This window comes from Podarcis erhardii (assembly GCF_964252035.2).
Source record: "Podarcis erhardii genome assembly, chromosome: 12".
In the NCBI taxonomy this organism is placed as follows: domain Eukaryota; kingdom Metazoa; phylum Chordata; class Lepidosauria; order Squamata; family Lacertidae; genus Podarcis; species Podarcis erhardii.
This window is the reverse complement of record NC_138513.1, coordinates 26,622,066-26,649,550: the sequence shown is the minus strand read 5'-3', so window position 1 is coordinate 26,649,550 and position 27,485 is coordinate 26,622,066. Positions and strand designations below refer to the sequence as shown.

Genomic DNA, 27,485 nt, shown 5'->3' with positions numbered 1-27,485 from the left:
TTAAACAAAAGAGAATATATTCCTGGGTACTTAGCCAGGGATTTTGGAGAGTTAATACTCCCACTCTTCTTTGTCAAGTGCCATGGGGATTTCTAACATCCGCACAACAGACAGGAACTTGGTTTTATGCCTTAAAAAGTGGATGGATTTTTTCCACCACATAATCTGTACTGCAATTACCAATAAAAAAGTAGTATTTAAGTACTATAAACTGAACAATCTGCAAGCAGGTCTATTTTTTAAAAGTAAGACATGAACCTTGAAGTAAAAAAAAATGGGGGGAAAAGACACAGGGAATTTACATCAAGTTTCACAGTGAATATAGAAATCACCAAAATGGATAGATGGCCAGGTCCTAAGGCTATACGAAAGGGCAGGAGGACTGTGTATGTTTTTGAAGCCCAGTCCCTTAAGCATTGTAGGCCATGTTATGTTCTTTCTGCTGTGTGTTCTGCGGCTTCTGCAGAGTGTGCACCTGAATCAAAGCTCAATGGGTGTTCTGGGGCACATACCTTATTGGCAAGTATATCATGCCAGTCACGCTGATCTGTGAACTGGGCCCCATGAACTTTAGCTTTTAGCTTGCAAAAAGGACACTAGTCCTTTGTGATGGGTGTGAGTGCATTTTGTGGTAATTGTAGATTTCCGTCCTCCTTTCCTAATTCAGTTTGTCTTTATGTGGGTCTTTCGTATTGCTCTTCACATTCTCAACTGAGAAACCCAACTTCTGGAAATACACCAAAGTTTTAACAATGTATCAGGAAGGATTCTGTAATCCATTTGCTTTTACTTTTATTTTTGTCTCTTCACACATTTTGCAAATGTATGAATGTGAGGACCATTTGCATTTTATGTATGCAAGTTTAATGACAGATTAATTTATTTAGCTTTTTCTTTTTCTTTTTCTTTTTCATCCCGGTAGTTTTCTTTTGGATGATTTAGGATCAAACTAGATGAAAAGTGACGTGGAATCGCATGTTGTGTATTTTGGTGGGGATTTTAAAAAAGTGGTTCCCCCCACCCCCAATTTATACAGGTGAGCTGTTGGGTGCCAATAAAAGCCTGAGGAGCTATTTTCATTGGGAATCTGTTGTGGGGAAAGAATTAAATTTCCCTTCCCTGCATATCACAGTCCTGATCATGCTCCTCTACTGCTGCCATTTAACAGCAGATATGTGAAAAGCATATGTGACATAGTGTCAGGGCACCCCCCCCCAATATTGAGGGGGTCACCAGGCACCCTCCTTGTGCCCCAGTCTCCACCCAGCAGCCCAGGAGCTGGGTCAGGGCTGGGAAGAATGTGGGAGATATTTGCCTTCCCTCCTCCTAGCAGCCCATGAGCTGCCAAACTGTATTTATGCTTGATAATTTTAAAGCAGGGATCTGCAGCAGTAAAAATTGAATATAGATGCAAGAAATAATAATAATTAACATACTGAATAAACCCAATAAATACGTGCTACTGGGGTGTCTACATTAAGGCTGTTGCATAAGAGCTAGAGCATATGTTGTGTTTACTATGGGGAAACTGCCGAAAAAACTCTCTATGGAGAGTTTACTGTCAACCTCTAGCAGGGACCTTGAGATTCTCCATATGGCACTCTGCAGCCTAGGGAGGTGGAATGGAGAACTTTCTCTGAGGAGGACCTCTTAGATGACATTCCTTTTGCATATGTAATAATTAAAACTGACTCCTAAAATGGTTCTTGCTATTTGCAGTATTTATAAGTTACTTGTATTAAATTTGCTGTCCAATTAATTTACTTGATAAAAATGTTTTAAAGTCAGTCAGTTTAACCAATGAATCAACTAAACATTTCAGCCCTAATAAGAAGCCATATGTCCATAGGGTTTTTCTGCTGTGTTGCTCATCTTTTAATCAATTAAGCAACCAAGAAGAGCCCTTCATGTTATTTATGCATCTTGTAATCAGACAGACCAGTTAAGCCAAACTGCTTGGATTCATGCTGGTTAGTCCTCTAAAGCCAAAGGGATTTGATCCATTTTTAAACAGATCAGCTTGACTGTTCTAGTAGACCACATTATGAAAAATTAAGTTATTAAAGCATAGCATCTTAGCATAAAGGAAACAACTGAGACTTAAGTAAATATTTTTTTAAAAAAAACTGAACTCGTGAAAGTGGCTTTAAAAATTGGCACAGGACACCAAGTAGCGTTGCCATTTGTGTTGATATTCTGTGATGTGACCAGAGTCCCAAAATCCAGTGGTTGTTTTGCTTGGCTCAGTTGAAGCATCACATTCCTCAGGCTTTTGCACCCCATTGACTGTACTGGTGACAAGATCTTTAAGTCACTCAGCAGACTGAAAGTCAACAGCTATTACACATATTGCTCACATGTGCTAAACTTTACAGTCTGTTTTGCCAAGCATTTCTTTTAAGATCCTTTGTTCAAGAGCATTTTTATTTTTAAAAAAATAAATAGCAATAAGCAATTTCTTTTACTTTGTGTTTGCTTGTTTGTTTAAAAATTCATTGTCTGCTAAATAGTTACATCTTGCACTTTAAAAAAATATTCCAAAGGTGTCTGCTGAGAGAACTCTACTGCTGTATCATTCCAGTTTTAGTATATGTGCTGCTGGAGTGAGCATGGACTGCCTTCTTTGGAGTCAACGTCCCTCTCTCAATTCAAAATTCAGGAAGCATGTAATATTTACAATATTTATGTCAACAGCAAAAAATATATAAGAACAATTAACTTGAATTATTTCTTAGCTCTGGCGTAATGCTAAAATTATACAATACAATTAATTAGATGAACATCTTAATTATCTACAAACCATTGTTTGTATGAAAGGAGATGATAGTAATCAGACCACGACTGCCACAAATAGGTGGTATTATCTTTGACAGTGCCAACTATATGTGACTTACATAATCCAGACCTATACCATCAAGTGATGGAATCATCTCCTTCATCTCATAGCACCCTTCAAATCACCTAGATGATGATTTGCACCTCTACATAGAAACTTGTTTGAATGAATAAATTATTCTTACTAGACTGAGACTCTAGACACCACAGCTGCTTTTAGAAAACACATTTATGTACTATATGTATATTGCTAATTGCATATTATTATTATTATTGTTGTTGTTGTTGTTTGTTAAATTTGTATACTGCCCTTCATCAGAAGATGAACCAGGGTGGTTCACAACAGATAAATACAAAATGAGAATACAAAATACATAGTAAAACAAAAACAAGAAGAAACCAATAACACCTCTTCAATGAACACTTTATAAAAGCCATGTAATGTTAATCAGCCAAATGCCTGGTTGAAGAGAAACATTCTCACCTGGCACCTAAAGATGTGTAATGAAGGCAGCAGGCCTCTCCCTGGGGAGAGCATTCCACAAATGGGGAGCCCCACAGAAGAGGCCTTTCTCATGTTGCTGCCCTCTGACTTCTTGTGGAGGAGGCACACAAAGAAGGGATGATGATTGCAAAGTCCAGGTTGGTTTATATGGAAAGAGGCAGTCCTTGATGTATTGTGGTCCTGAGCCACTTAGGGGTTTATAGGTCAAAACCAGTACTTTGAATTGGGCCTGGAAACTAAGTGGCAGCCAGTGCAATTGGGCAAGGATCAGCTGAAGTTTCCAAACCATCTTCAGAGGCAGCCCTACGTGTAACACATTGCAGTAACCTAAACTAGAGGTTACCAGAGCATACAGTAGTGAGGCTATCCTTGCCCAGAGAGCAACACAGCTGAGCCACTGATGGATGCATAGTCTTTGGCAAAAATACTTTTTTCTCATAGATGAAAAAGGTACTGTATTTGTGGTAGAATAGTTAATATTAAAACCTTTGACCATTAATCAAAGTGAAGGCAGTAGAAGTTCCTATGGTAAATCTAGGACAATTGTTTATTTGCCTACCTGAATGTTCAATATTATTTGTACATGTTTTTCCAAAAGGCATGTGATGGCAAAGTGCCAATTTACCAGGTTTTCTCTTGTGACAAGTAATTAAACATTATACTGGTTATTACTAGGTATATTTATCTTTCCCTCACTAGAATTGGACCATTTGTCTTCTGAAAGGGGCAGTGCCTGCGCATTTTTCTAAGTGACATTTTTGAATTACCGGTCCAACATTTTCCACCCCACCCCTGGGTGTATTTTTTCAGAAGTAAGTTTTGTGACATTAGTGGCATTCTTTTTCAAGAAAAGTGAGCATCACATTGTAGACTGAATATGAACTCTGAGTAAGGAGGTTTCTGCTTCAAATCTTTCCTCAGCTGTGAATTTGCTGAATGCCCCTAGACAGTTTTGACATCATGTCAAACAATAGTTAAGGAAGATTAACTATGGTTTTGTGTGTTACCTGAATTGACAAAACATAATTTAAAGCTTTTTCTGCTGCTCCTTCAGGGACCACTGCACCTAAATTGCTGACCAGACAGAAAGTGATAACTAACTAGCAGCTTCCATGGTTTACCTTAGAAGTTCACATTGTGATTTGCGTTGTAAGGTATGCTTAGTGCAAACTATGGCTTGGTGTGATACCTGACTGTCTCTGACTGTCAGGAACTGGCAGGGTTCTGAGGAATGGGTGGAAGAGGTAGCGGGGCCAGAGACTGATACAGGCACAGCGACAACTTCATTGTAGGAGAAGTTGCAGGTTGATTGCGCTCACGCTATTAGGGAAGCATACTTAAGTTTGGGGTGTAGGAATGGCCACCAGTTGCTCCTACAGTCCAGCTCAGAGCACAAGCCTAAGGAGGGGCTAGCTAGCCACTAGAAGCATGTTTGTGTGTGCTTAGTGCATCTCAGGAGCTGCTGTTATTCATGCATTGTCAATAAATAAGGAATTAAACTACCGGTTGTTTTACCTCCATGGGCTTGGTGTGCTCAGTACACTAGCTCAGTCTTAATACAGTCATACCTCGGGTTACAGACGCTTCAGGTTGTGGTTTTTTTGGGTTGCGGACCACCGAAACCTGGAAGTACCAGAATGGGTTACTTCCAGGTTTCGGCTGTTGCACATTCACAGAAGTGCTGAATTGCACTTAGGTTGGGAACGTGCATCCTGCATGGATCACATTCGCAACCCAAACATCCACTGTACATTTAAATTTAGTAATGGAGATAATAATACTTATCTACCTCAAAGGGTTGTTGCAGAGATGACAAAGGCTGTGTCTGTGACTGTGTCTGTTTCTGTGATTCTGTCTTGGACATTCACAAACAATGATAAAAATATAGGATGGTTAATGGTAACAGTATAGATTATACTGTTAATTGGTTTAGTTGCAATGCTAGACAGCTGTAGCAAGGTAGGGGTGTGTCTTCATGAAGTGGGAAATAACTATTGAAAACCTCTGACTGCCGCCAATCACCTTATGGAGTGGGGAAATGGCTTTTCCAAACTAGCATGCTGGTTCAGCTGGCTTGTCTGCTTGCGCACATGTTTCTCCCTAGTCTGCCTTATACCTCTCTAAAACCTGTTTCTTGATGTGTGCTGTCTTACTCTGCTATCTGATTAGCATTCTGTGAATGACCATGGAACAGAAGGGATGGAAAATGTGAGTGGTGACAGGGGATGAAACAGACATAGGCAATATTTCTTGAAAACTTGGCATTTTGTTTATGCAATGATTTGGGAATAGGGCAATCCCTTATTTGCCTTTAAAATTATGAGAGATTATGAGTCTCCCTTCAATTTAAGGCCACAGCCAGCATGTAAAAATATTACAGTGCAGTAAACCTCAGTGATAAAATAGCAACATCCATTTGATAAACATTGACAGGAACCATAGAACAATTAAAATGAACTAATTTTCTTGAAATGCTGGGGATTTATTTTTTAAAGACTTTGTCCAGTGTCAAGTGGATATCAAAGTAGAAACTGGGCAAGTTTCTCAGGAAGGTAATTCCAAATGAGGGCACCACAAGCAAGGAAGTCCTCATAACACCAGTTAATTTTCTTGGTGGAACAATAAAATGCATTCAAATGTTTTGCAAGAAAGAAGTGAACTGAAGTGATGTCTGGGATGTCCCATTGTCCTCAAATTTTTCTCAGCTGTTCTCTTCTTAGATGCTGCGCTGTTATTTTCAGCAAGATGCACAATAGTGAAAGACACAGAGACTCTCCTGTGAATGTTTTTCTTTTTTCCTCTTAAAATTTTGATGCCTCAGCATCATCTCTTTCTTCTTGGCAGTACACCATGAGCACCAATCTGTTTATACTCTTCTTCCCAGCCAGTGTAATCGAACCCCCATTATTTTCTTCCTCTGAGAATTGTTAAGTTCATTTGTTTTAACTATTTTTGAAAGGGGGGAATTGGCCTCACTTAGGAACTCACTCTTCTGGGTTACCCTCGAAGTCTTAAATCCTACTTGAAAGCACCACAAATGAGGCAACTTTCCTGCTTACTTCTTCATCCTAGCTGAGAGTTTTGGCTGGACAAATAATTAAAATGAAGGGGAGCAGGAGCATTCTGTGGTATGTGCACTGCAAATATTTTCCTAGCATATAATATGAACTATTGGCTCCTTAATTTCAACTCTTCTCTCAGCAAGATAGCCTGAATAGTTCGGCAGGAACACTGCAGTCCTACTAACATATTTAGGTGTGTGTTTTGTGTATCTCAGATCTCAAAGTCTCAGCCCAAGAACCTAGGAATGCTCTTAACCCTAAAATGCATGTTCAGTACCGGTACATAGACTGTAATTTGAAAATGAAAAGTGTATGTGTGGAGTACTTTTCCTCCACTAACACCATCATTTACCATCTTTCTGGGATTACTTATTTATTTAAAACTTTTATAAAATGCTGAATGGTTTAAAAAACTGTGATCGTTGTACAACACAGAAACATAAAACAGTATCATTAAAACAAAAATACGCATAAAATTCCTGTTTTCGGTATGGTACCACAAATATAATTTCCCCAGATGACTTAAGTGATCTTACAGGTCTATATAGTGACATGGCGGTCTTTAAGGTAGGGGGCATAGGGCATGATTTCCAAGCATGGCTGATCTAGCACCTGTTACTTTAGAAATTAATAGTTGTTTCTGTGATGTGATACTGTGTTATGAAGTAAAAGCAGCGACCATTTTACTTGGGTCCAATGTGTGTGTGATTGCGCATGCATGCATCACCATGGACCTGGAAGTGGCCCAAAAATGTGGTGGGATGGGCTTATACACAGTCTATGTATGCAATGACCTGGAATGCAACCCCCCACAGAATCAGGAAGTTGCCTGTATTATTAATGCTGCTTTGTATATCATGGATATTTACATACAGGTCTTTTCTTCTTCTTTTTACCACCGCTGAGGCTCATGGCCTTTTTGGTTAATGGATTGTCCCTTTAATGGTGATGATATTTCAGGGAACCTAGCTTTTGCATAGGAAATGTAGTCATGCTGAAATATGAATAAATATTCAGAATGACACATTCCCATGACTTTGATTTGTATTATAAATGTGCTAATAATATTCTGCTATGGACCAAGGTTCATGCAAATTGCTGTGGAATTTTTCCCACACTTGGAAAATGTTGGCCACAGTATTCTCCTAGTATATTAAGCTTTTGGAATTCACTTCTGTTTCCTATTTCACAAACATTAGTCAAGTTTTAAAAGAGAGTGGAAATAGTGTGCAAAGATTCAGTTGAAACCGCCATGAAAAAATGATGGATAAATATTGTGTAAGGTTGTTATTTTGTGTGCTACATGGTACACCAAACAAGGTAAAGGTAAAGGACCCCTGGATAGTTAAGTCCAGTTAAAGGTGACTATGGGGTGTGGCGCTCATCTCTCTTTTCAGGCCTAGGAAGCAGTGTTTGTTCACAGACAGCTTTCTGGGCTAGCATGACTAAACTGCTACTGGCACATGGAGGACTGTGACAAGTGTCAGAGGGCACAGAAATTCAATTTACATTCCTGCCACAGCGGTTCCTATTCATCTACTTGCACTGGTATGCTTTCGAACTGCTAGGTTGGTAGAAGCTGGGACAGAGCAACAGGGGCTCACCCCATTGCGCAGATTCAAACTGCCAACCTTCCAATCAGCAAGTCTAAGAGGCTGAGTGGTTTAGACCACAGTGCCACCCATGTCCCACACTAAACACTGATGCGGCTTGAGGAAATAAAGTTGTAAATGCACAATGCCTTTGCATTCATAATGGAATGGTGTTTCGAAAGAAGTGTTACTTTGAGTGGATGGGGAAATGTATTGAAAAATAAAAGGTCTCCAAAATAATAATTGCAATTTCTTCATTGCATGGGTTAGTCCCACATGTATTACAAGCCATCCTTATAAGTACAGCTGTGTGGTGAATATGCAGAGCAATTCTAACCTCCAATTCAGCCCAATTCAGAGGCTTCGCTTTGTAAATAGGGGATCTCACTTTTCCAGTGCTGGGTGCTCAGCTTCTTCAGCTTCTAGAAATGAGCCTGATCAGGCCTTTCTCCTGCACCAGCCTGTACTGGCATGCTGAAAACCAGCAGTTTCACTGCCCCTTCCCCCAGAGGCATACACAGGCTTTCCTGCACCCTTGGCAAGGAGCTGTATTGGTGATTCTGAAGCCAGGAGAGACCATGGACAAGAAACTCAAAAAGTTAGTTTTTTGTTGATTTTCACAGGCTCCTAGGCATGCCGAGCCACAGTGGTGGTACAGTTTTTGTGCCCCCCTAGGCCTGTACCCTTCACAGGGGTCAACCTAGCCAACCCATGGTAGGACTTCCTGACTGGCATGTTTTCTCCCTCCTGGTCGATAGTTCGGGAGCTTCAAAAGCTTTCTTCTGCCCAAACATCACAGCGACTGATGCCAACAGACATCAGCACACTCACGGATCCTCAAAGTCTTTGCAGTTTGCGTAACAGACCTCAGCAACTCAGCATTTTGGCTAATCTACTTTATTTACATATAAAACACTCAGAGCATTCTGACTTAGCTCCTTTCTCTTTCCCATCAGACAGCAAAGAGAGAGGACAAAGGACAATAATCCCACTTCACAGAACACAGTAACACAAACATCCTGTCTCTTCCACTTCCCACTGTGGAATGAAAACATACAAGAATCTCATGACTGCAATCATGGAGCAGGAATCTTAACAAAATACACCCCTGTCTTTCTCCTCCTACCCTGGCTGATATGAGCGGTAGGACTTCTGATGTGACACTGGCTCTGTCACTCTGCTCAGTTCCACTGCTCCTGGCCAGAAATAAGGATTCTAAGATGACAGTGCAATCCTATGCATTCTTACTTGGAAGTAAATCACACTGTTCTCAGTGGTGTTTAGTCCCAGGTAAGTATGCACAGGATTGCATCCCTAACTGTTGTATCAAATAGCTTATAAGAAGCTGTTTAAGGAGGGTATTTTCTGCTTTCTGTCTTTAAATAATGCCTATAGAATGGCTAGAACTAAAATCTGCCAAATATCCTACCAACTAATTGATTGTGTATGTGGTCAAAATCAGGGGGGGGGGGTTGTACTCTCACTTTCTGCTCCAGAAACTGGGTTTCCCGTTAAAGGGATCCATGAAGGAGTTGCTTCTGTCCATTTGCTCAGATGGCAGCTTGGGCCTCAGCGCTTCTAGAGGTGGCGATCCCTGCGGGGATCCCCCTATTTGATGTAAGTCATAGGAATCCCCACTGCTGGGTTGACCCTCATGTCATTTCCGGCAGGCAGACAAGAAAAAATGATTACCCATTGTCTATGCCAAACCTCTTCATCTGTAGTCAATAAAGTTGAGGCCTGATTTGATCCCATTAAATGGCATGGTGTCTTATTGGTAGCTCATCTGAGTGGAGGGGTGGGGTGGGACAATGACTAGAACTAAAATATGCTAAATATCCCACCCAATAATTGATTGTGTATGTGGTCAAAATCAGAGTAGTATCAGATTTATTATGTGTTGAATTGGAATAAGAGGAAGAAAATAAACCAGGGAAGCAGGAGGAAGAGGGTTGGATCTGGCACCAATATAAGAAATAAAAAAGGAAGAAAAATACAGTTAAAAATCAAAATGAATATTTTTTATTTTATTTTTTATTGGGTTTTGTAAACAAGAATAATAATGTTATACAAATTAGTATAACAAGTTTTCTCATGTCATATGTATATCATAAAAATAGCATAGTAAATGTGGAAAACTATCTACAACATATGATTCATTATTTAATGTGATGGCTGTGCCATCACCTGTCTTCAGCCATATATTCAGATCTGTTGCAGACCACCTGAAAAAAGCTCACAGACCACTGGTGGTCCATGGACTACAGTTTGGGAACCCCTGACAGATAAATGTGAAGTAATCCTGATACACTTTGTCTGTTGCCTTTTGAAAGATGTTTGGGAGCATATTTTCCTACAGATTTGAAATTGTGACACTTAAGTTAAATTTGCAGCCGTTGTCATCAGTGACCCATGACAGATGGACAAATTTCAGCTTGATTGGTAAAGATGGAGAGTTATGTGTCATGACATTTCTGTGACTTGTGTTAGTCATGACTTAAAAAGAGTTTTGCTTCTTGAATACAATATATTATTTTTCATTGTGGATATATAGTTTGTCTTTGTGTCATATGCAACCTCACCTAAAAAATCAATCAATCGAAGAACACAATCATTTGTGTTATAAGTGTAAAGTTTCTTTTTTCCCTTTTGCAGTGGTGCATTATTTATGTTTTAACTAGAGTACACTTGATAGGAAATGGAAGTCAGAGCACTGATCTCTTGTAATTTGAGTCAGAAATTGTCAACAGATAAATTAGTTGTAACTTTTCGCAGCTGAATAAGAACATTAAAAATATTGGTAACAGCGAAAGGCCATTTACTATACTTGCCAGTATTATTTCATCTTATTCTAATCTCAAACACCTGCATAGGCTGCCTCCTTCCATCTCCACCCCTAGATCCAAGGCACTCAGGTCATCTTTCCTGAACACATTTATAATCATTGGCTTAGTCTTGCCATCTAGGTTGATACTTTAGATGTCGTGAGATTTATTGTCATCTGTTAATGGCAATAAAAGTATTCTCAATGCTTCAGGCCTAGTATTTTCTAGGTCAGGACCTGACACACAGTAAGTTAGAGTCCGTAGTCAAAGGATTTATAGGACGGGTTAACAAGATGCAAAGAGGAAACTAGAGAATTCCAGTGTGGGAGTAGAGAAGAGAAGAAGTTGAAAACAATAGTGCATTATTTGCCAGGGTTCTCAAACTCCCCACTCCCCCCCCCCAAAAAAGTTATATACGCAGACACACAAAATTTACCATTAAGTACAAGATTTCATTGGTACATCAGTCCCATTACTTTCATTAGCAGCTGATTATAAAAATGATACCATTTATATAATTGAAGAAGGACCACAGTTCACTGGTAGAGCATCTGCAGTCCTAGGTTCATTCCTGACATCTCCAGGTAGGGCTAAGAGAGAGACTTCACTGAAACCCTGAACAGCCATTGCTAGTCAGTATAGACATTACTAAGCATGATGCACCAATGGTCTGATTCAGTATAAGGTAGCTTCCTATGCTCCTATGTGCATTACCAGGTTAGCCAGAAATCCCTTGCTAACCATGTCTACTCAGCAGTAGGTCCCATATAAATCAATGATGCTTACTTCCAGGTAAGTTGGGTTAGGATTCCACCCTTACTGCATTTTTTTTTACTACCACTCTGTAAGAATCACAGAAAAGTTCAGCCATCTTTGTTCTCTGATTTTTATTTTTTTTACTATATTACTGCTTGTGTGGAGACCAAATTTAGAAAAATATGTGTGTGGTTTAAAGAAATTGCTTAGTTGGTATTGCAATAAGTCAAGAACTAAGACATAGCAAGCAAACAAATTGCCCTGGAAGCATTCAAATGAATACTTGGTTGTAGTGGACAATGGTCGTGGCATTTCTTTTGCCAAAGTTTGTGTTCTTTTTATTCTTAATTTTCTGTAGGAAGCCTCCTTGTCTCTAATAGCTTCATTGACTTTGCTTGTTAATCATATTAGCATCCTCTTTGCCTCAGTGGTATTTTCCACATTCGAGACAAGCTTCTGTTACTGTGGTTATGAGCAACTCCCAAGCATTTTGGAGAGTTTTGTTACTCTTTACTTTCGCTATCAACTTCTCTTTTACCCTCATTTTGGGGAAAGTTCTCTCTTTTGAAGTCAAATGTCGGACTTCCTTGGCAATTGTTCATTTTCATATATACTGAATATGATAGAACTAATTAATTCAATATTATTTACATCCAATACCAGGTTGGCTTAAATTGTGGGAAAAGCATAAGCAGTTCTCCCCTCCCCACCCCCATATTAAAATTCAGGAGATTGAGGGGGGTGCATCTCCTACAAAATAAGCTTGTCTGTTTTTTCTATCCATACATACACTTGAAGTGAAATTTCTATGCAAAGAAAGTGGTATGTAAATAGACTTTCTTTTAAAAATACATGTAAACTAAACATACACAATTTTAAACACACAAGCCAAGATTTGAAGAGTTGCATTAGGTGTGTCCATCAGCTTAGTTATTTGCAATGGGACTTAACACAACCTTTCAAACAGTGGGCCCTTGACCCAAACGACTTTTGAAAGCCACTTTCCCCATGATATGTGGGGATGATGTTCAAAGTAGATATGGGGACCCAGATGGTGGTGTTAGAAACTGAGATATGAAAGCTAGAAATTAAATGGCACCCCAAACCTAGGTTATGGGTGCTGTAATGGAGTGTCTAGGCACAATTTTTAGAACAAAAATACAAAACTGAAAATGAATGAACTGCAGATAAAATCTTATGTTCATTTTTCACATAGTCTAGTCCTCATCTGAAGAATGCAAAAAACAAAGCCATACTTCCCCTGCCCGCCCCACTAATATTCTTATGAGAGTCCCTTCTCCAGTCTTCAGGGAGTGGCTGGAAGTGGGGAGGCAGGAAAAGCACCTCCTTTTCTTCCAGCAGTGGCAGTTTTAATCTGAAATCTTAGGCTCATTACTGCGCCCAGGGCTCACAAACTGCTCACATTAATGAAATTCCCTGTCGCAAAATGCATCTAGAACGATGGGAGTTTCGAACGCTGCCAGTTGGGATGTAAAACTAGGTCAGATGGTTTTCTAGATCCTGACCAAAACTACTTATTAAGTATATGGTTGACCAATTGTCTTTTATTTTGATTCTCTTTTTGAGTTTGTAGAAGTAATATCAACATACCTTAGTTAATATCTGCATTTTTTATTTATTTAATTTGTTCACTCTTGGCGTACTCTAACTTTAATGTTTCCCTTTAATGTGTGCACATTCAGAATTTTGGACATTGTGGGAAAAGGTTTCACTGGCAACCATTCTTGCCATTAAAAGTGTTTCCCATCTGAATATCAGCTGCCAAAGTATGTGGTATCCAGCAGAGCAGGAGGATGAGGACATAGTTTGCAATGAAGCTGAACAGTTTGCACTTCCTAGCAGTGACACCAAACATCAATCTTTATAGAGACAGCCCAGAACACAGGAAAATAAGAACCCTTTACAAAAAAAAAAAGAACAAAAGGAGAATTATCTTCTCCCTTTCATTCTCATTCCAGTTGTTTCCTCTTCAGATCCTTTCAGAACGAAATATATTCTCCCAGTGACATTTCAGATTTTTATTAACGCAACTTGAGTTATAAATGTATGCACTCCACAATGTAAAAAATGCTTTGATTTCTTTAAATGTTGGCTTTGCTGTTGATATTAGTCTATGGAAATGTATTCTTGGACTAGTAGAGGAGCAGCAGCCCAGCTGCCAAAGTAGCATCAGAGTGCTATTGTGTCTACATGGGCTTCTGACTTCATAGCATCTGAGGCTGCTACTTTAAACTCTTTGTAAGGGTTTGAGGTGTTGCAGGGAAGCTTGTCTCCTGTTTATTTAGTTTGGTTTCATTCAGTTTTGTCCAGCAATGGGAACAATGTTCTTCTCAGCATGTGAGTAACCTATTTTGAAGTGGCTTCTCCCAGAAGGGAGAAGCTGCATGCTTTGCCTGCAGTTGTTCACCCATAGGAAATTAAAACAGATTCCTTCATCAGTTGTTGTCTGGTTATGTGTTTTTAATTTTAAGTGCTTGTGATCTTTTTAAAATACATGTGTAGTTAGGGACATTTGTGTGGGAGGGACCCTATTCCTGCCTTGTCTCTGTTGTTCTCCACTTCAATTCAGGGACATAAGAAGCAGCTGCATATTGAGTGGGACCATTGATCCTTTTAGCTCAGAATTGGCTGGCTGGGATTTGGAATTCTCCTTGTCCTGTTCCTTCTGCTCCAAGAGTGTGTTTCATCTTTCCTTGCGCATGCTAGGGCTAATTTGTTGAACTTGAGTCAAGAGTAGGAATATGTCATCATGCACTGTACAAAGCCACCTTTCTTATTTCCCTTTCCTAGATGCCACCTGGGTTGGCATAGTGTGCTCCTAGGTTGAGCAAGAAAGGAGCAAGGAAGGGAAGGCTACGTGGCTCCCTGTGCTCTGTCACTGCACAAACCTGCCTGCCTGCCCCCTTCCCGAGGGATGTGGCTGTAACTCAGTGGCAGGACATCTCCTTTGCATGAAGGATGTACTGGTTTCATCCCCCAGCATCTCCAACAAATAGGGCTGGCAGAGACCCCCCAGTCTGAAACCCTGGAGAGCCACTGCCCGTCAATATGGATAGTACTGAGTTAGAGGCACCAGTGGTCTGACTCATTATAAGCAGCTTCCTGTCTTCCTACTTCTCAATTGCTCCGTGCTTCAGTATTACAAAACAAAATGTTGGAGTGTGATAGAAGAATTGATGTTTGTGAAGATGGATGGACAGACAGGCCGGAGATGCTACCAAAATTCTTCAGGAAATTGTGGTGGCTTTGGTGATGTTTGTCTCAAAGAAGAGGAGATCATTAGAAGTCCTGAAATTCTTCGCTCGTTTTTATTAAATGCCAAATAAGAGAAGGCTTTCCGACTTACCAGTGCTAAAGAACTGTCACTAGGAACACTGGCCCATGGAAGACGCATGGTAAAAGAGGGTTCCCAAACATAGGTTGGCTTTTGCTCCCAAGCCCAGTTTTCACAGGGGTAGCTATGAAAGGTAATCACTTAGCAAAGCGGTGGATGAAATCTTTGTGAAGAAAGGTCTGAGCTGCCCACTATTTCTCTAAGTCAAGATGTCACATGTCTCCTGCCAAGGCTCTTCATGTGCAAAATGGGTACTTAAAATGCCTACCTGAAGAACATGAGGAAAAAGAGGCAAGGTTCCCCACCCAAAGAGAGGGGAATGTACCTCCCAACATCAGGGTATCCAGGTCCCTTTAGAGAACCAGGGTTCCAAGCTGGAATCTTCTATGAAGCTGACCAGCCTTGGTGATTCTTTGTGAGTAAACTTGAACAACGAGTGTAGTGAATAAGCAAGCTCAGTTTTAGAGCCACAGTGCTCAGGTTTATTTTATATTATGTTTTGACCTTCTGCTTCCCCTCTAAAAAAGTTTCTTAATTTGGCTGTGTATATGGTTGCCAGTCTCAGAGTTTTTGGATCCCTACATTTCTAAACACTTGGCATTCATGCTACTGGGAATTTTGGATTGGAATTACAACCACACTCTTCTGAGGTCTGGGAGGGACTCGGAGAGAGTGAATGCTTCCACTACACTCCAAGTGAATCACAAAGGTGCAAGTTGAACTGAGTGCTAGGGCACTGCTTTAGTGCATCCCAGGTTCCTTTCCATCTGGGGCAGAAAGAGTAATTGGGAGGGTGGTGGCAGTAACTGCTGGAGAGTAAGGCCGCTGGCAGCACTGCAGGGCTGTTGTGTTACAGTTGGGCAATGAAGTGAGTGAGAAAAGCTCTCTTGAGCACTTCTGTCTTCGTCACACTCTTGACTTTGCTAGAGGGGTGCTTTTTAGAGCCTTACGGTGGATAGGAAAAGGAAGTGAGTTATTTCCAATTGTGCAAAAAAGAATTTGTTTTGTTTCCAAATTTGTCTATGGTGATATCTAGTCAAGCTCACCCATCACAAATATCCCACCCCCCGAGCCTCAATATGATGCTTACTAATAAATACAAACAAATCAAAATCCTATTGAAATAATGTGGCTTTTTGGACATGTTTCACTTTAAAAAGCATGAATATGTATTACCTAAAAAATAAAGCTGTTGTAGACTTGAAGGGCAAAATCAATATGGATTACACTCTCTTAACATAGGCTGTGTACAAGATACCTTGAGATTTTACTACAGGAGGGCCTGGCTGTCTCTATTTTTCCTGGACGAGGTCTGTACTACTTTTTGCTTTGGAGATTTCTTCCCACATTGCCTCAGATCAATGGTTTTTGTTTTGAATTTCTAGAATGCTTGTGGATCTTCTCTGTGGGAGTGATTGCTTTGCTATTCAGATGGTATGGCAGAAGATCAGGCAGGGGTTTCTGGCACACGTACATATCTTTGAGGCAGGTTTTGCACTAGCTTGCTATAGTTCTTGGCATGTATATCCTGGGAACATATTCCCTGATTTTTCTATTTGATCCTAAGTTATCCCACTCACTGAATCATTTTCAGACCACACAAGGTTTTAATTTTTGAGTGATGGGAATGAGAATGAATGGAAAAATCAAATTAGAGAAAGAAAAATCAGTAAATTGCCAATTTTCCCTAAAATGGTTCATATATTGATACATTTTTCCTTTAACATTATGCAGATGTGTTAAAAGCATTTAAGGGCAAGCTATGTCAATATGATACATTTATGTGCAGCTCCAGACCTTAAACTGAGGATATGGGGAGAAGCCAACAATTGGCATTGGATCACAATGGATTTCAACCCTTATCCTTTACTACCACCAGCCTCCTACCTGAACCTACCAAGTGCCTTATCTCTAGCAGTCCTTAACACAAAAGCTGGCAAGTGGGATATCTTGGCAAGCTCTCCCATAAAATTTTTCTTTTATTGCAACAAAAAAGGAGGAACAACTTTGGTGTGTTCTGGTTCAAGTTACCCTCTGGGGTTGACTTCTGGCTACTTGTTTCAGTTGATTTGACGGCTGGATAAAAATATTAACACACTGGATACTGAAGGAGCAGAAATGAAAAACAAGAAATTTAAAGTTACTTGGTTTCTTTTTATTTAAGAATGTATCAGTTGATTTCTGATACTACATCTCAAAAGTTACATACTTAGCAACATTTTAATACAAGCAATGGAATGGGGGACTCTTCAGGGTAGTATGCCAAAGACTCCTTCAAACCTAGTGCCGCTCTCATCTCTGAAAGTTGGGACACCCAGGGAAGTGTTCTACTAGCAGATCTTGGAGTTTGGGCAGATTTTTGTAGGAGAAGGCAGCCCTTTAAATATGCTGGTTCCAAGTTATTTAGGCTCTGGTGCATGTCAGTAATTTAATTTCCAATGACTGGCTGACCATTATTAAGGGGGGAGAGAGAGAGAGAGAGAGAGAGAGAAGAGAAGAGAAGAGAAGAGAAGAGAAGAGAAGAAATTTATGCGGCTAGTGTATCTGGATTCTGCATGTGACATTTTAGTTCATTTGTTAAAGGAAAACTATTATGGAAAAAAGGTATTTGAAATTGAGTCTTTAACCATGTGTAACATTTGTAATTGTGGACAACTTTAAGTTGAAAATAGTATAATGGAAATGTTAATGAAATTATGTTGTAGTTTGCAGCCGTGTAGCTACTTCCTTTGTCTTGCTAGAAAAAAAAGTGTTTGCTTAAATTCCCCTTCCCTAGATTCAACGTTTTTATTTTTGTTTTTGATCCTGGGGAGAATAAGTTATGTTAGTTGACTGACACTGGTGTGCTTTCCATCCTTGTAGAGACACCTTTTGTATTTTACAATGTGTTGGCTACAGCTGTATATTTTGTAGTAATAGATAAAACAGGCTGCCACCTGTGTTCAGGGCTGACCAGCAGTGAGTGTGACTGTTCCAGTTCTTCTAGGCATGATCATTGCTCCTCATTCATTACTTAATCTTAACTCTTTCTTTTTAGAAAGGAATTCTACATTGCAAATACAGAGCAGAGTGAAACTTTGGTTTAGCTCACATTGTAAATATTTATTTATCCTGCCAGTATTTATCCTGCCAGTAAGAGCCCAATGGATTTTTTTAAAAAAATTCATTTTTCAAATAGGACACGGTCTATAGTCCATAGGCTAACCATTAGTGTTTCTGTCTACATTTACAAAATGAAAATAGATCTAATATATATGTATAGACAACAATATACAGTACTAGTATTTTCCATGAAACCACATCTGCTCCCAATGTAATTAAACTGTTCATCTTAAAATAAGAGCTCGTATTACAGTTAACTTTCTAAACTCAAGGAAGTTATACTGGCCTTTATTGGTTGCTTTTGCAAATTCTTCTCTCAGAAATAGGTCTTTAAAATTAGCTTTTAAAAGACAAGTCCACCTTGGTATATATTTTAATCAAATAATCAAACAATAAGTATCTGCTTATAAAGTGGAAATCTGTTTATAAGGTGCAGGAGTGGAAGTTTTGATGACTATTCTCATTGATCAATGGGTTTCCTCTTAGGCAGTAGGAACCTTTTTCTGTAAAAATAGCAATCAGAGGCTCTGTGTGCACATAGTTCTGTCCCACCTGTGCAAGAATTCTGGGCTATGTTTTTTAAATCACTCATTTCCACAGCTGACTGTTTGATGTATTTAAGACAAAGAACATGATTCAGCATTGTTCTCACTGGTTTCTCACTCTTTAATTGAATACTTGCTAGTAATAAAATGGACTTCTAGTAATTCTTTTTGAATACCATTTTACCTTAAGTTAAATGAATGTACAATGTAAAAATCATCATGAATTCTCTTACTTGAACTTTTCACAATGACTGAGGGAAAGAAGCAAGATCCAGTTACTGTACTGTTTGTACAGCTGTATCTCATTGAGTCAAGGTTTGTGTTACACACAGTTTGTGATAGGAAGTATATGCTTTTAAAACAACTAAGGAGACAGATCTTTAACCTCCACCCTTTTTAGATTTTTTTGTTCACTCATTTAGCTTCTGTCATGGTCCTAGGAAGTATTTCAAATACAAATTATTGCACAGTATTGTAGTTTGCATGAATAACTCATCCCCTAGTGCACTCATTAGGAAGGGTGGATTAAGATACTCATTTCCCTGAAGAATTGGTTTAAGATACTGCTTCAAGAGAAGATGAATTCTCAAAAACGATTTCTCAGGTTGCATGTTAGGGATATTTTCCTGATGGGTCAGTTAAATAATAGTTTTTCAGTATAGCTGATGTGAGGATTTTGAGGAGCTCAGGATACAGTCTAGGATAATTTAAGTTGCATCCTATATTATTAGCAGGTCATAATTTGTTGGCTGTCATATGCTAATATCTAACTTACAAGTAGTTTGCAATTTCTCTGGTGTCTTGGAATGAATGACCTGAAGATTCATTAACATATTGGATTTGGTAAATTTGATCTAACAGGTTAATCATCACTCCTAATATACTTTTGGCAGTAGAAGATACCACAGCATTGATGTTTATAATCATATACTTATATAATGAACAAGATCCCAATTTTTGCCAAATGTTACTTGCTTAATCGTTTCAACAAAAGTTTACCTTTCCATTGTTACTAAGTAGAGTTCATCTGGCTGCCATCCAGTCAACTTTCACATTATCAGCAGATTTATGTAAACTTCATTCTTTGAAACACAGGTGACCTGAGATTTGTTTAACTTTAAGAAGACAACTACTAGACTCCACCACCCACTTTCACATTATGATGAGTTCAAGACACTCCACAGAGCCTCAGGCTACACATCTGATGGCCATGAAAGACTTGGTCTTTTCAGTTCTTCTTGCCAAATTCCTTCTCAAAACTGTCTCAAAATAGACATACATATCTAAAATTCATAGCAACCAGGCCACCTAGACTATTTTAAAGAAGACAGTGTCCTGATATATTTTGGCTATTGATAGTGAGGCAAGGGACATAGAGACAATCAGTATGCATACGCATGGCTGCTGATTGGTGGCTGCCTGATTCCCTGTCTCCTTAGTAGAATTATAGGAATGGAGGCCTTGATCAACCAACCAGGCATTTAATCATCAGCTCAGGGCTTCTGACCTCTTTCACCATCACACTTAAGAATGGAAATAAACCAAACAAAATGAACAACCCCCATCATTCAGCCCGGACACTAAGGTCCACCTCCAAGGTTCTTCTGGAAGTTCCCTCACTGTGAGACATGAAGTTACAGGGAACCAGGCAGAGGGCCTTCTTGGTGGTAGCGCCCTCCCTGTGGAATCCCCTCCCATAAGATGTCAAGGAGATAAAGAACTATACAACTTTCAGAAGACATCTGAAGGCAGCCCTGTATTGGGAAGTTTTTAACGTTTGTCATTTTATTACATTTTTATATTCTGCTGGAAGCCTCCCAGAGTGGCTAAGGAAACCCAGCCAGATGGGCAGGATATAAATAAAATTATTATTATTATTATTATTATTATTATTATTATTATTATTATTATGCCAAAAGTGTAAAATTATCATGATATCTCTAGACATCAATATTATGTTCAGGGAACGATAGAGAATGAAAGATTACAAATAAAGCATTACTACATAATAAGACGCTTACTCTTATTTAGCTTATCTTTACTGATAAAGATTATATCTAATTGCGCACACGCTCTTCCAATTTCTCTTAAAATATGTCCTGAAAACCCTCCCAATTTCCTCGCTTTACAGTTTATTTCTGTATGTATTACTTCAGTTCTTTAAATAGGTAACTTTTCTCACTTATATTAACCCCACTGAGGGGTCCATTAGATATTCTCTCAATCATGTGGGAGCCACTTAATTGTGAGCCGTTCCTACATAGGTCATTTGAATTATCAAGGCACTTGGGCAGGGTGATTGTTTCTTTGCAATTATATTGTTTGATTGCAATTATATGAGCATTTCCTCAAAAGTAAATATTGTTTTATTCAATGGGTGTTCAATGCATAGGATTGTAGCCTCAATCATTTTCCTAGGTGTAGATATCCTATGATCCTGAGAGAATGTCTAAAGAGATTCTGGAATTAGCTGATTTTGATGTATAAAATGGGACCAGGACAGAGACACTGAGTTCCTCCCAACATTGGGGGGGGGGGCTCATTGTTTGCATATGACATTACATTTGCGACACACACATGTGACAACATGTGCATCGGGAGGAGGCTGAAAGGCTCGCTGCCACTGTGGGGAGGCCTTATAAGGCCCACCCCCTCAAGATCGGGAGCAGCTTAGCTCTGTTCCCACATAATCTGTGGGCGGGATGGAGGTGTCCTCAGCTCCATGGAGTTTGCACCTATCGACTATGATAACTGAAAAAATGATCTCACATCTTACATTACCAATCAATCACTGTCCTCTGCAGGTGATCACCCCCTGCAGATACCACCTTCTCAGGAGGTCAGTTCCATACAATGTCCTTTGTTTACTGCTCTTGGCTCCTTTGAGAAGAAGGGTGGGATATACTGGTAAATTTAATTAATCACCATCATTATAATTTTTGAAATATGTGTATCACATGCTAATTTTTATTAATTGTGATAGTTACTTGATTATAGGAACAAAATGCTTTGTTCTCTATTCCAGGGCTCACATGAATTATTTGTCTTTTCAGAGATTAATTTATTGTGGGCAGGACACCAAGCTCATCACAGTTCTGAGGACTACAATTTATTCACAGCATTAAGGCAATCCGTCCTGCAGAAGTATGCATCTTGGGTATGTTGCATAAAAGTTACACTGTTGTGCAATAAAATAATGGCTAAACATGTGTGTCAGTCATCAACTTTAGGGATATCAAATCTATGACTTAAGCTTTTTTCAAAAAGTAATTAGTAAAATGCTTTATTTACTTTAAACTTCCATGTGGATTCTACTTTCTCTATATCTTAAAAATTAATATATTTGACATAAGTAAATAAAATGAATTTAATACTTAAGTGCAATTGCAACATTTCTATTAACTAAAATTATAAATGTTGAATTAACAATGAATTAATTGATTTGTATATAAAGAGAATTGTTTTAAATGACATTGAAATGACATTTATGTATTGTGTGTGTGTTCTAAATAAAATGACACAAAACTACCTTGACAGGCAAGCAAAATTCTTATATTTCTCCCCAATCTAGGAAGTGATATCTATATGTAGGAAGGAGGCTTTGCTCTTAAGTTCCTTTGCTCTAAAGTTCCTTTGGTTGGTTGGGACATTTATAGTGTGTTGTGCTTCTGTGTTAATAGCATGAGTGGATGCCCATGACAAATAGTCAGGGCTGTGCAAGTGAGTCCTAGCACTGGATTAGGGACTGTAGTTGCTACACTGTTCAGGTGCTTGGTGCTGCCAATTCACACACTGTAAGTCACCTAAATTAAGGAAGTGAACTTTTCTTTTAAAATGTAACTAAAAAGGTATTAATACATGGCCACAAAACCGGACTTGAACCTAGCCTTGATCACCAGCCAAAATTTATGGTTGTCACTGACCATGTGCAGTGGAAAGATCTTTGCTGTGATGTCACAGTATGCGGAATGCATTTGAAAAAGTGTGAAGTGATTGTGGACGCAAACGTCTGTTCTCCTCACCTGGTTCTGAGCTTCTGATGTTGGGGTTGCCCCTGTAAAATGGCTCGGAAAACAGTAAATTGAGGTGTGGGTTTTTTTTAAAAAAATCCTCTCTGAGGTTTAATGACATATGGAGCCCGATCCTATGTGTGTTCACTCTGATGTAACTCCCCACTAAGTTCAGATGAGTTTATTCCCATATAGAATTCCCAGGTTGCAAAGAATTGCAACCTGGATTTCATTTCTTTGCCCTACATCAGGGTGCATAATTTCCCTTAACTATTTAACATAATTTACTACTTACTTTGAAAATTCTGCCGTTTAGATTTATAAAAAATAGAATTAACTGTTTTTGTGGTCACTATATATAAGCAAATACCGTAGTATGTAACAGCACTGTTGACTGTTTGTGAGACTTGCAATCAAACTAATGAAGAATGACATTAGAAGATTTTACAAAATAATAGTTAACTAATAGGAGATCTCTGGCTTCTGTTTCATAGCAAATGTTTGTGGTCTCCAGTGATGGGTAGCCTGCCATGTTCAAACGGATCCAGTTGAAATGTGACAGTGGTTCTTGTTTTAGATAAATTTGGCCATGCCAAAATGGAAACTAATTAGAATTGCCACAGTCTTTTTCGTGCTTTTGGAAAAAAGCAATGTGCTGTGATTTAAGCATTTTGCATCTCACTAGAATACCTTCCTAAATTCTTTACTTAGAACCTCTTTCTGTTACAAGTGCAGTGAAATAAGACTTGGTTGGATACAAACCCAACTGCTGACTTTTCTGTCATTGAACTTTTCAGATTTTTACCTGATGACATTAATTGAGTGGAGACACATGAATAGCTGGAAAATATTGTGGACATTTACAATCCACTAGGAATTCACCCTTAGAGTTTTGGCTGGTTAGCAGTTCCATGGCAGAACAGCAATGAAGGGAACAATTGAGTTAAGCAATTTAAAATAATGAAACGTGGCAACCATTTTAGTTATAGCACATCTTTATCCATACTAAGTTTCAAGAAAGCATATTTCAGAGTATGATGGTATGTATCTAATAACCAGAATAGCAACCAAGGGAATTGCAGTGGGTACATTTTCTCTTTGCTGGCTTCTTCTATCTTTGTCATCTCAGGCATGTCTTGAATGTGGAGTTTCCCATAATTCTTTTATTAAATGAATAAAATTATGTCTATTATAATTTGGTAGATCCATTTGTTAACTTGTCTTCCTTAATTTTCAGATATTCTACTTGCCCATGGCTCTCTTTATTCCTCCCTCAGTGTGTGCTGTTCATCTCCAGTTTAATCTCCTTTACCAGTTCTGGATACATACAGAGGTAATTTAGGATCTTTAGCAATGCCTAAGCTCTTAGTCTGGAACTGTGTCTTGGAAATCTACTAGTAGCTGATTTATTGTGTAACAGAAGTATTTTTCTGATTTCTTTAAAGAGAAACATATGCTCCTTTTTATTCCTCTCTCTCTCTCTCTCTCTCTCACTCACACACACACACACACACAGGCCATTTGGTCCCAGTTAGTTTAAAATATTTTAACTTCAGCATATCAAACCAAAGTACTATTTTAGTACTATATTTTTACACTTTTTATTTTAATTGCTGCAGCACAGATAGACTTTATATCTGAGAAAGACATATCAATGAAAATATTTTCAATGATCATCAGATCATTTTGATAATGATCTAAAATCATGACCAAATTTTGGTGTTGGCCTCCATTGTCCTAATGATTAGCTGCTCATGAAAGTTTCATGTGTGCATTTGAGCACATATTTGTTAGTCTTCTGTGTTGATAACTAATTAGTCATCATGCTATTTCTCAGGTAAACTTTGTTTCAAGTTTTAGTAATATGCAAGGATTATGTACTGATCATATTATTTTTCTGCTGCATACAACAATCTATTTTGAATAGCCATCACCCCATATTTAAATTAATCCTAGAATAAATAATTATCCTCTACTACAACTGTAGCTTATTACATTACAAAGTGCTTAGTTATTTTCAGTTACGTAGTTCACAGATTGCTGTGAGGAGGCCATACATAGTTCTAAAAATGCTTTCTCATCCTGTTTTCAGGTTTCCTGTGCATATTGTTTGGCTTACTTGCTGTGCAGTTACACTTGGCCTTTTATATATAATATAGCCTCAGCTTTTAAAATATTATAAATCTGAAGGTTATACTACACTGGTCTGCTATTTATAATAAAATACCAAAATCACAATGGGCTGTTAGGACAAATAAAGCAGTCCTGCTTTTTATAAAGAAAAGGGTCCAGGTGTTATTGTGACAGAACTAAATTTAATTTTGTTCAGATGTTGCTGTCTGACAGATGTGAATTCTACATTATATTTAATTAAGTGTTCTTCCATTACAAAATGCCTCTCTCATCTCAAGGCTACCTCTATTGCAACATTAAATCATGTGTTGCTGCCCTGCATGAAATTCCCCCAAAGTAAATATTTAGCTTAGATAAATGATGCTCCTAAATTTCTAAAATAAATGGTATAGTTGTTCCTCTCAAAATTACTGATATAATAAACAGAAGAGGGCTTTGAAATGCAATACTTCAGGAGCTGAATCAGGCCCTTAAAAGGCTGAGGGAAAGTGTTTATTGATAGTCATTTGAAAAAGACAACATGATAGTGCTTTTGTAACAACTGAATAGAGGGAGATGTAGGAGGGAATTGCATAAGGCTCAACTGAACCTTTCAACTTGGTTTCTGCTGCTGGTTTTTGGCAAGGTACATACATTCTGCAACCTGCTAGCTAATACTTGGTGTAGGAGGTCCATGCTTGCCTTCCATAGCAACATCCAAATATCATGCATGCATATGGATAGTGCTTCTTGAATCAGTTGTCAAAAGGTTGTTTTGATTTGGCATGGGAAACTTATATAAATGCATCACAAGTAGAATAACAGATTCCTGGTTCAGAAATATTCATTTTAATATAATTTAATTTTAATTATAGAGCCTTCCACAGGCAAGGGCAAAATAAAAACCAATACATTTATGTTTAAAGAATAATATAGACTATAATAAATAATGCTTTATAGAAGGTGTGCACCTACATAATATTTGCTTCACACCCCAATTTGGCACTTAATGGAACAGCCTAGAATTGTGGTCTGAACTAATTGTTGTGGTCATTGCTCAAGCATCAAAATTTTGTTAACTGAACTTCAGCCCACTGCTATGCATGTAAATAGCTGATTGGGGTGTGTGTGAATAAATGAAGGAATTCACTTTCTAGTTGAAATAATTCCCTCGGATTGTAAACTTGACCTTTTGATCACAATGGAGCTGTCCCTCAGCACCTTCTCCCCTCCAGGACCCCAAGGATCATCGAGTCCAACCCTCTGCAATGCAGGAATCTCAACCAAAGCATGACAGATGGTCATCCCATCTGTTTAAACAGAGCTATTCCGCCTGGCTTTCAATTTGAACTTAGCCTGATCTTTTATTCCCCTTCCTCCCTCTCTCGCCCCTTTTTATGAAGATTACCCACTCTGGGATCCCACAGCTAATTCTCCCCTGGTCTCCTCACTGGTCCAAACAGGACTAATTTAGCCGGCTATCCCTGGTGATCATCTAATGTTTATTGGATGGATTTCCCCCCTAAATTTATTTTTGAATTCTGAATTTATTGTTATTCACGTTTTATACTGCATTTTATGCTGTTTTTGTTGCATCGATTACCGGTAAGTGTTTTAAATTTGTTGTTAGCCGCCCTGAGCCTGGTTTTCTGAACCAGGAAGGGCGGGGTATAAATAAAAAAATTATTTTATTATTATTATTATTAAAAAAAACTTCCAAGTCCACCACCTCCTGAGGGAGTCTGTTCCACAGTTGAACAGCTCTTCCTGTCAGAAAGTTATTCCTGATGTTTAATCAGAATCTCCTTTCTTGTAACTTGAAGCCATTTGTTTGGGTCCTAGCCTTCCCTGTGACAGCCCTTTAGATATTTGAAGATGGCTATCATATCTCCTCTCAGTCTCTTCTTTTCAGGCTAAACACACCCAACTCCCTCAACGGTTTTTCATAAGGCTTGGTTTCCAGACCCTTGATCATCTTGGTTGCCTTCCTCTGCACAATATCCTTCTTAAACTGTGGGGCCCAGAACTGGACACAGTACTCCAGGTATGGCCTGACCAAAGCAGAACAGAGTGGCATTAGCTTTTTTAAAAAACAGCATTAGCCTTTTTTGCTGCTGCATCACACTGTAGACTCATGTTAAGCTTGTTGACTTATGATAAGACCACTGGATCCTTTTCACATGTACTACTAACATGAAATTGAATAGCACCTGGAAAGCTCTGCTTTGCTGGGTGATATGTCCTCTCCCTGCTCTTTGAGTTCCTTTGGAGAAGGGATGGGATATAAATTTAATAAACAAATAAACCCCTCATAGTTTGTTCCCGCTCGACACAGTACACCACAGAGCATTCTCACCTTTACTTTCCAACATTTTGTTTACACCACACAGTTTGTCTCTCACTGAACAAATGTGCGAAAGGCGTGATCTTTACCAACTATGATTCTATTATTCTTTAAATAGACACTTCCCTTTAACTTGCCATCACTGCCTGAAGAAAACCACAGGAGTGAGAAGCATCTAGTCTGTATAAGCAAATAGCAAGCTGAGTTTCCTTCAGTACAGCTCCCCTTGACTGTCTCAAAATCCAAGAATCCAGTGTTAGCAGAACATCAAGCAGCAGCTGAGACAACCCTCAAGCTATTTAGAGCACTTGCATTGTTCTGTGATTAAATCTCATGATCATGTTATGATGTAACAATCTTTAGGAGCTAAGTGGCCAGAATTAAAATCGTGTTTCATATTCTACCAAGCAGAAATCAGAATGGCTGGTGCGGATAAACTGCA

At 38.7% G+C, this 27,485-nt stretch overlaps 1 protein-coding gene across 1 annotated transcript in view; it reads left to right on the top strand.

Moving 5' to 3' along the window:
• The window catches only part of AGMO (alkylglycerol monooxygenase), a 49,240-nt gene extending 25,305 nt beyond the window's left edge, over nt 1-23,935 (top strand). The window contains exons 4-5 of the mRNA XM_081881815.1: nt 21,631-21,734; nt 23,825-23,935. Coding sequence (XP_081737941.1) covers nt 21,631-21,734; nt 23,825-23,929 — 209 coding nt within the window. The 3' untranslated portion in view covers nt 23,930-23,935. The remainder of the gene's footprint in view (nt 1-21,630; nt 21,735-23,824) is intronic.
• Nucleotides 23,936-27,485: the final 3,550 nt, after the last annotated feature.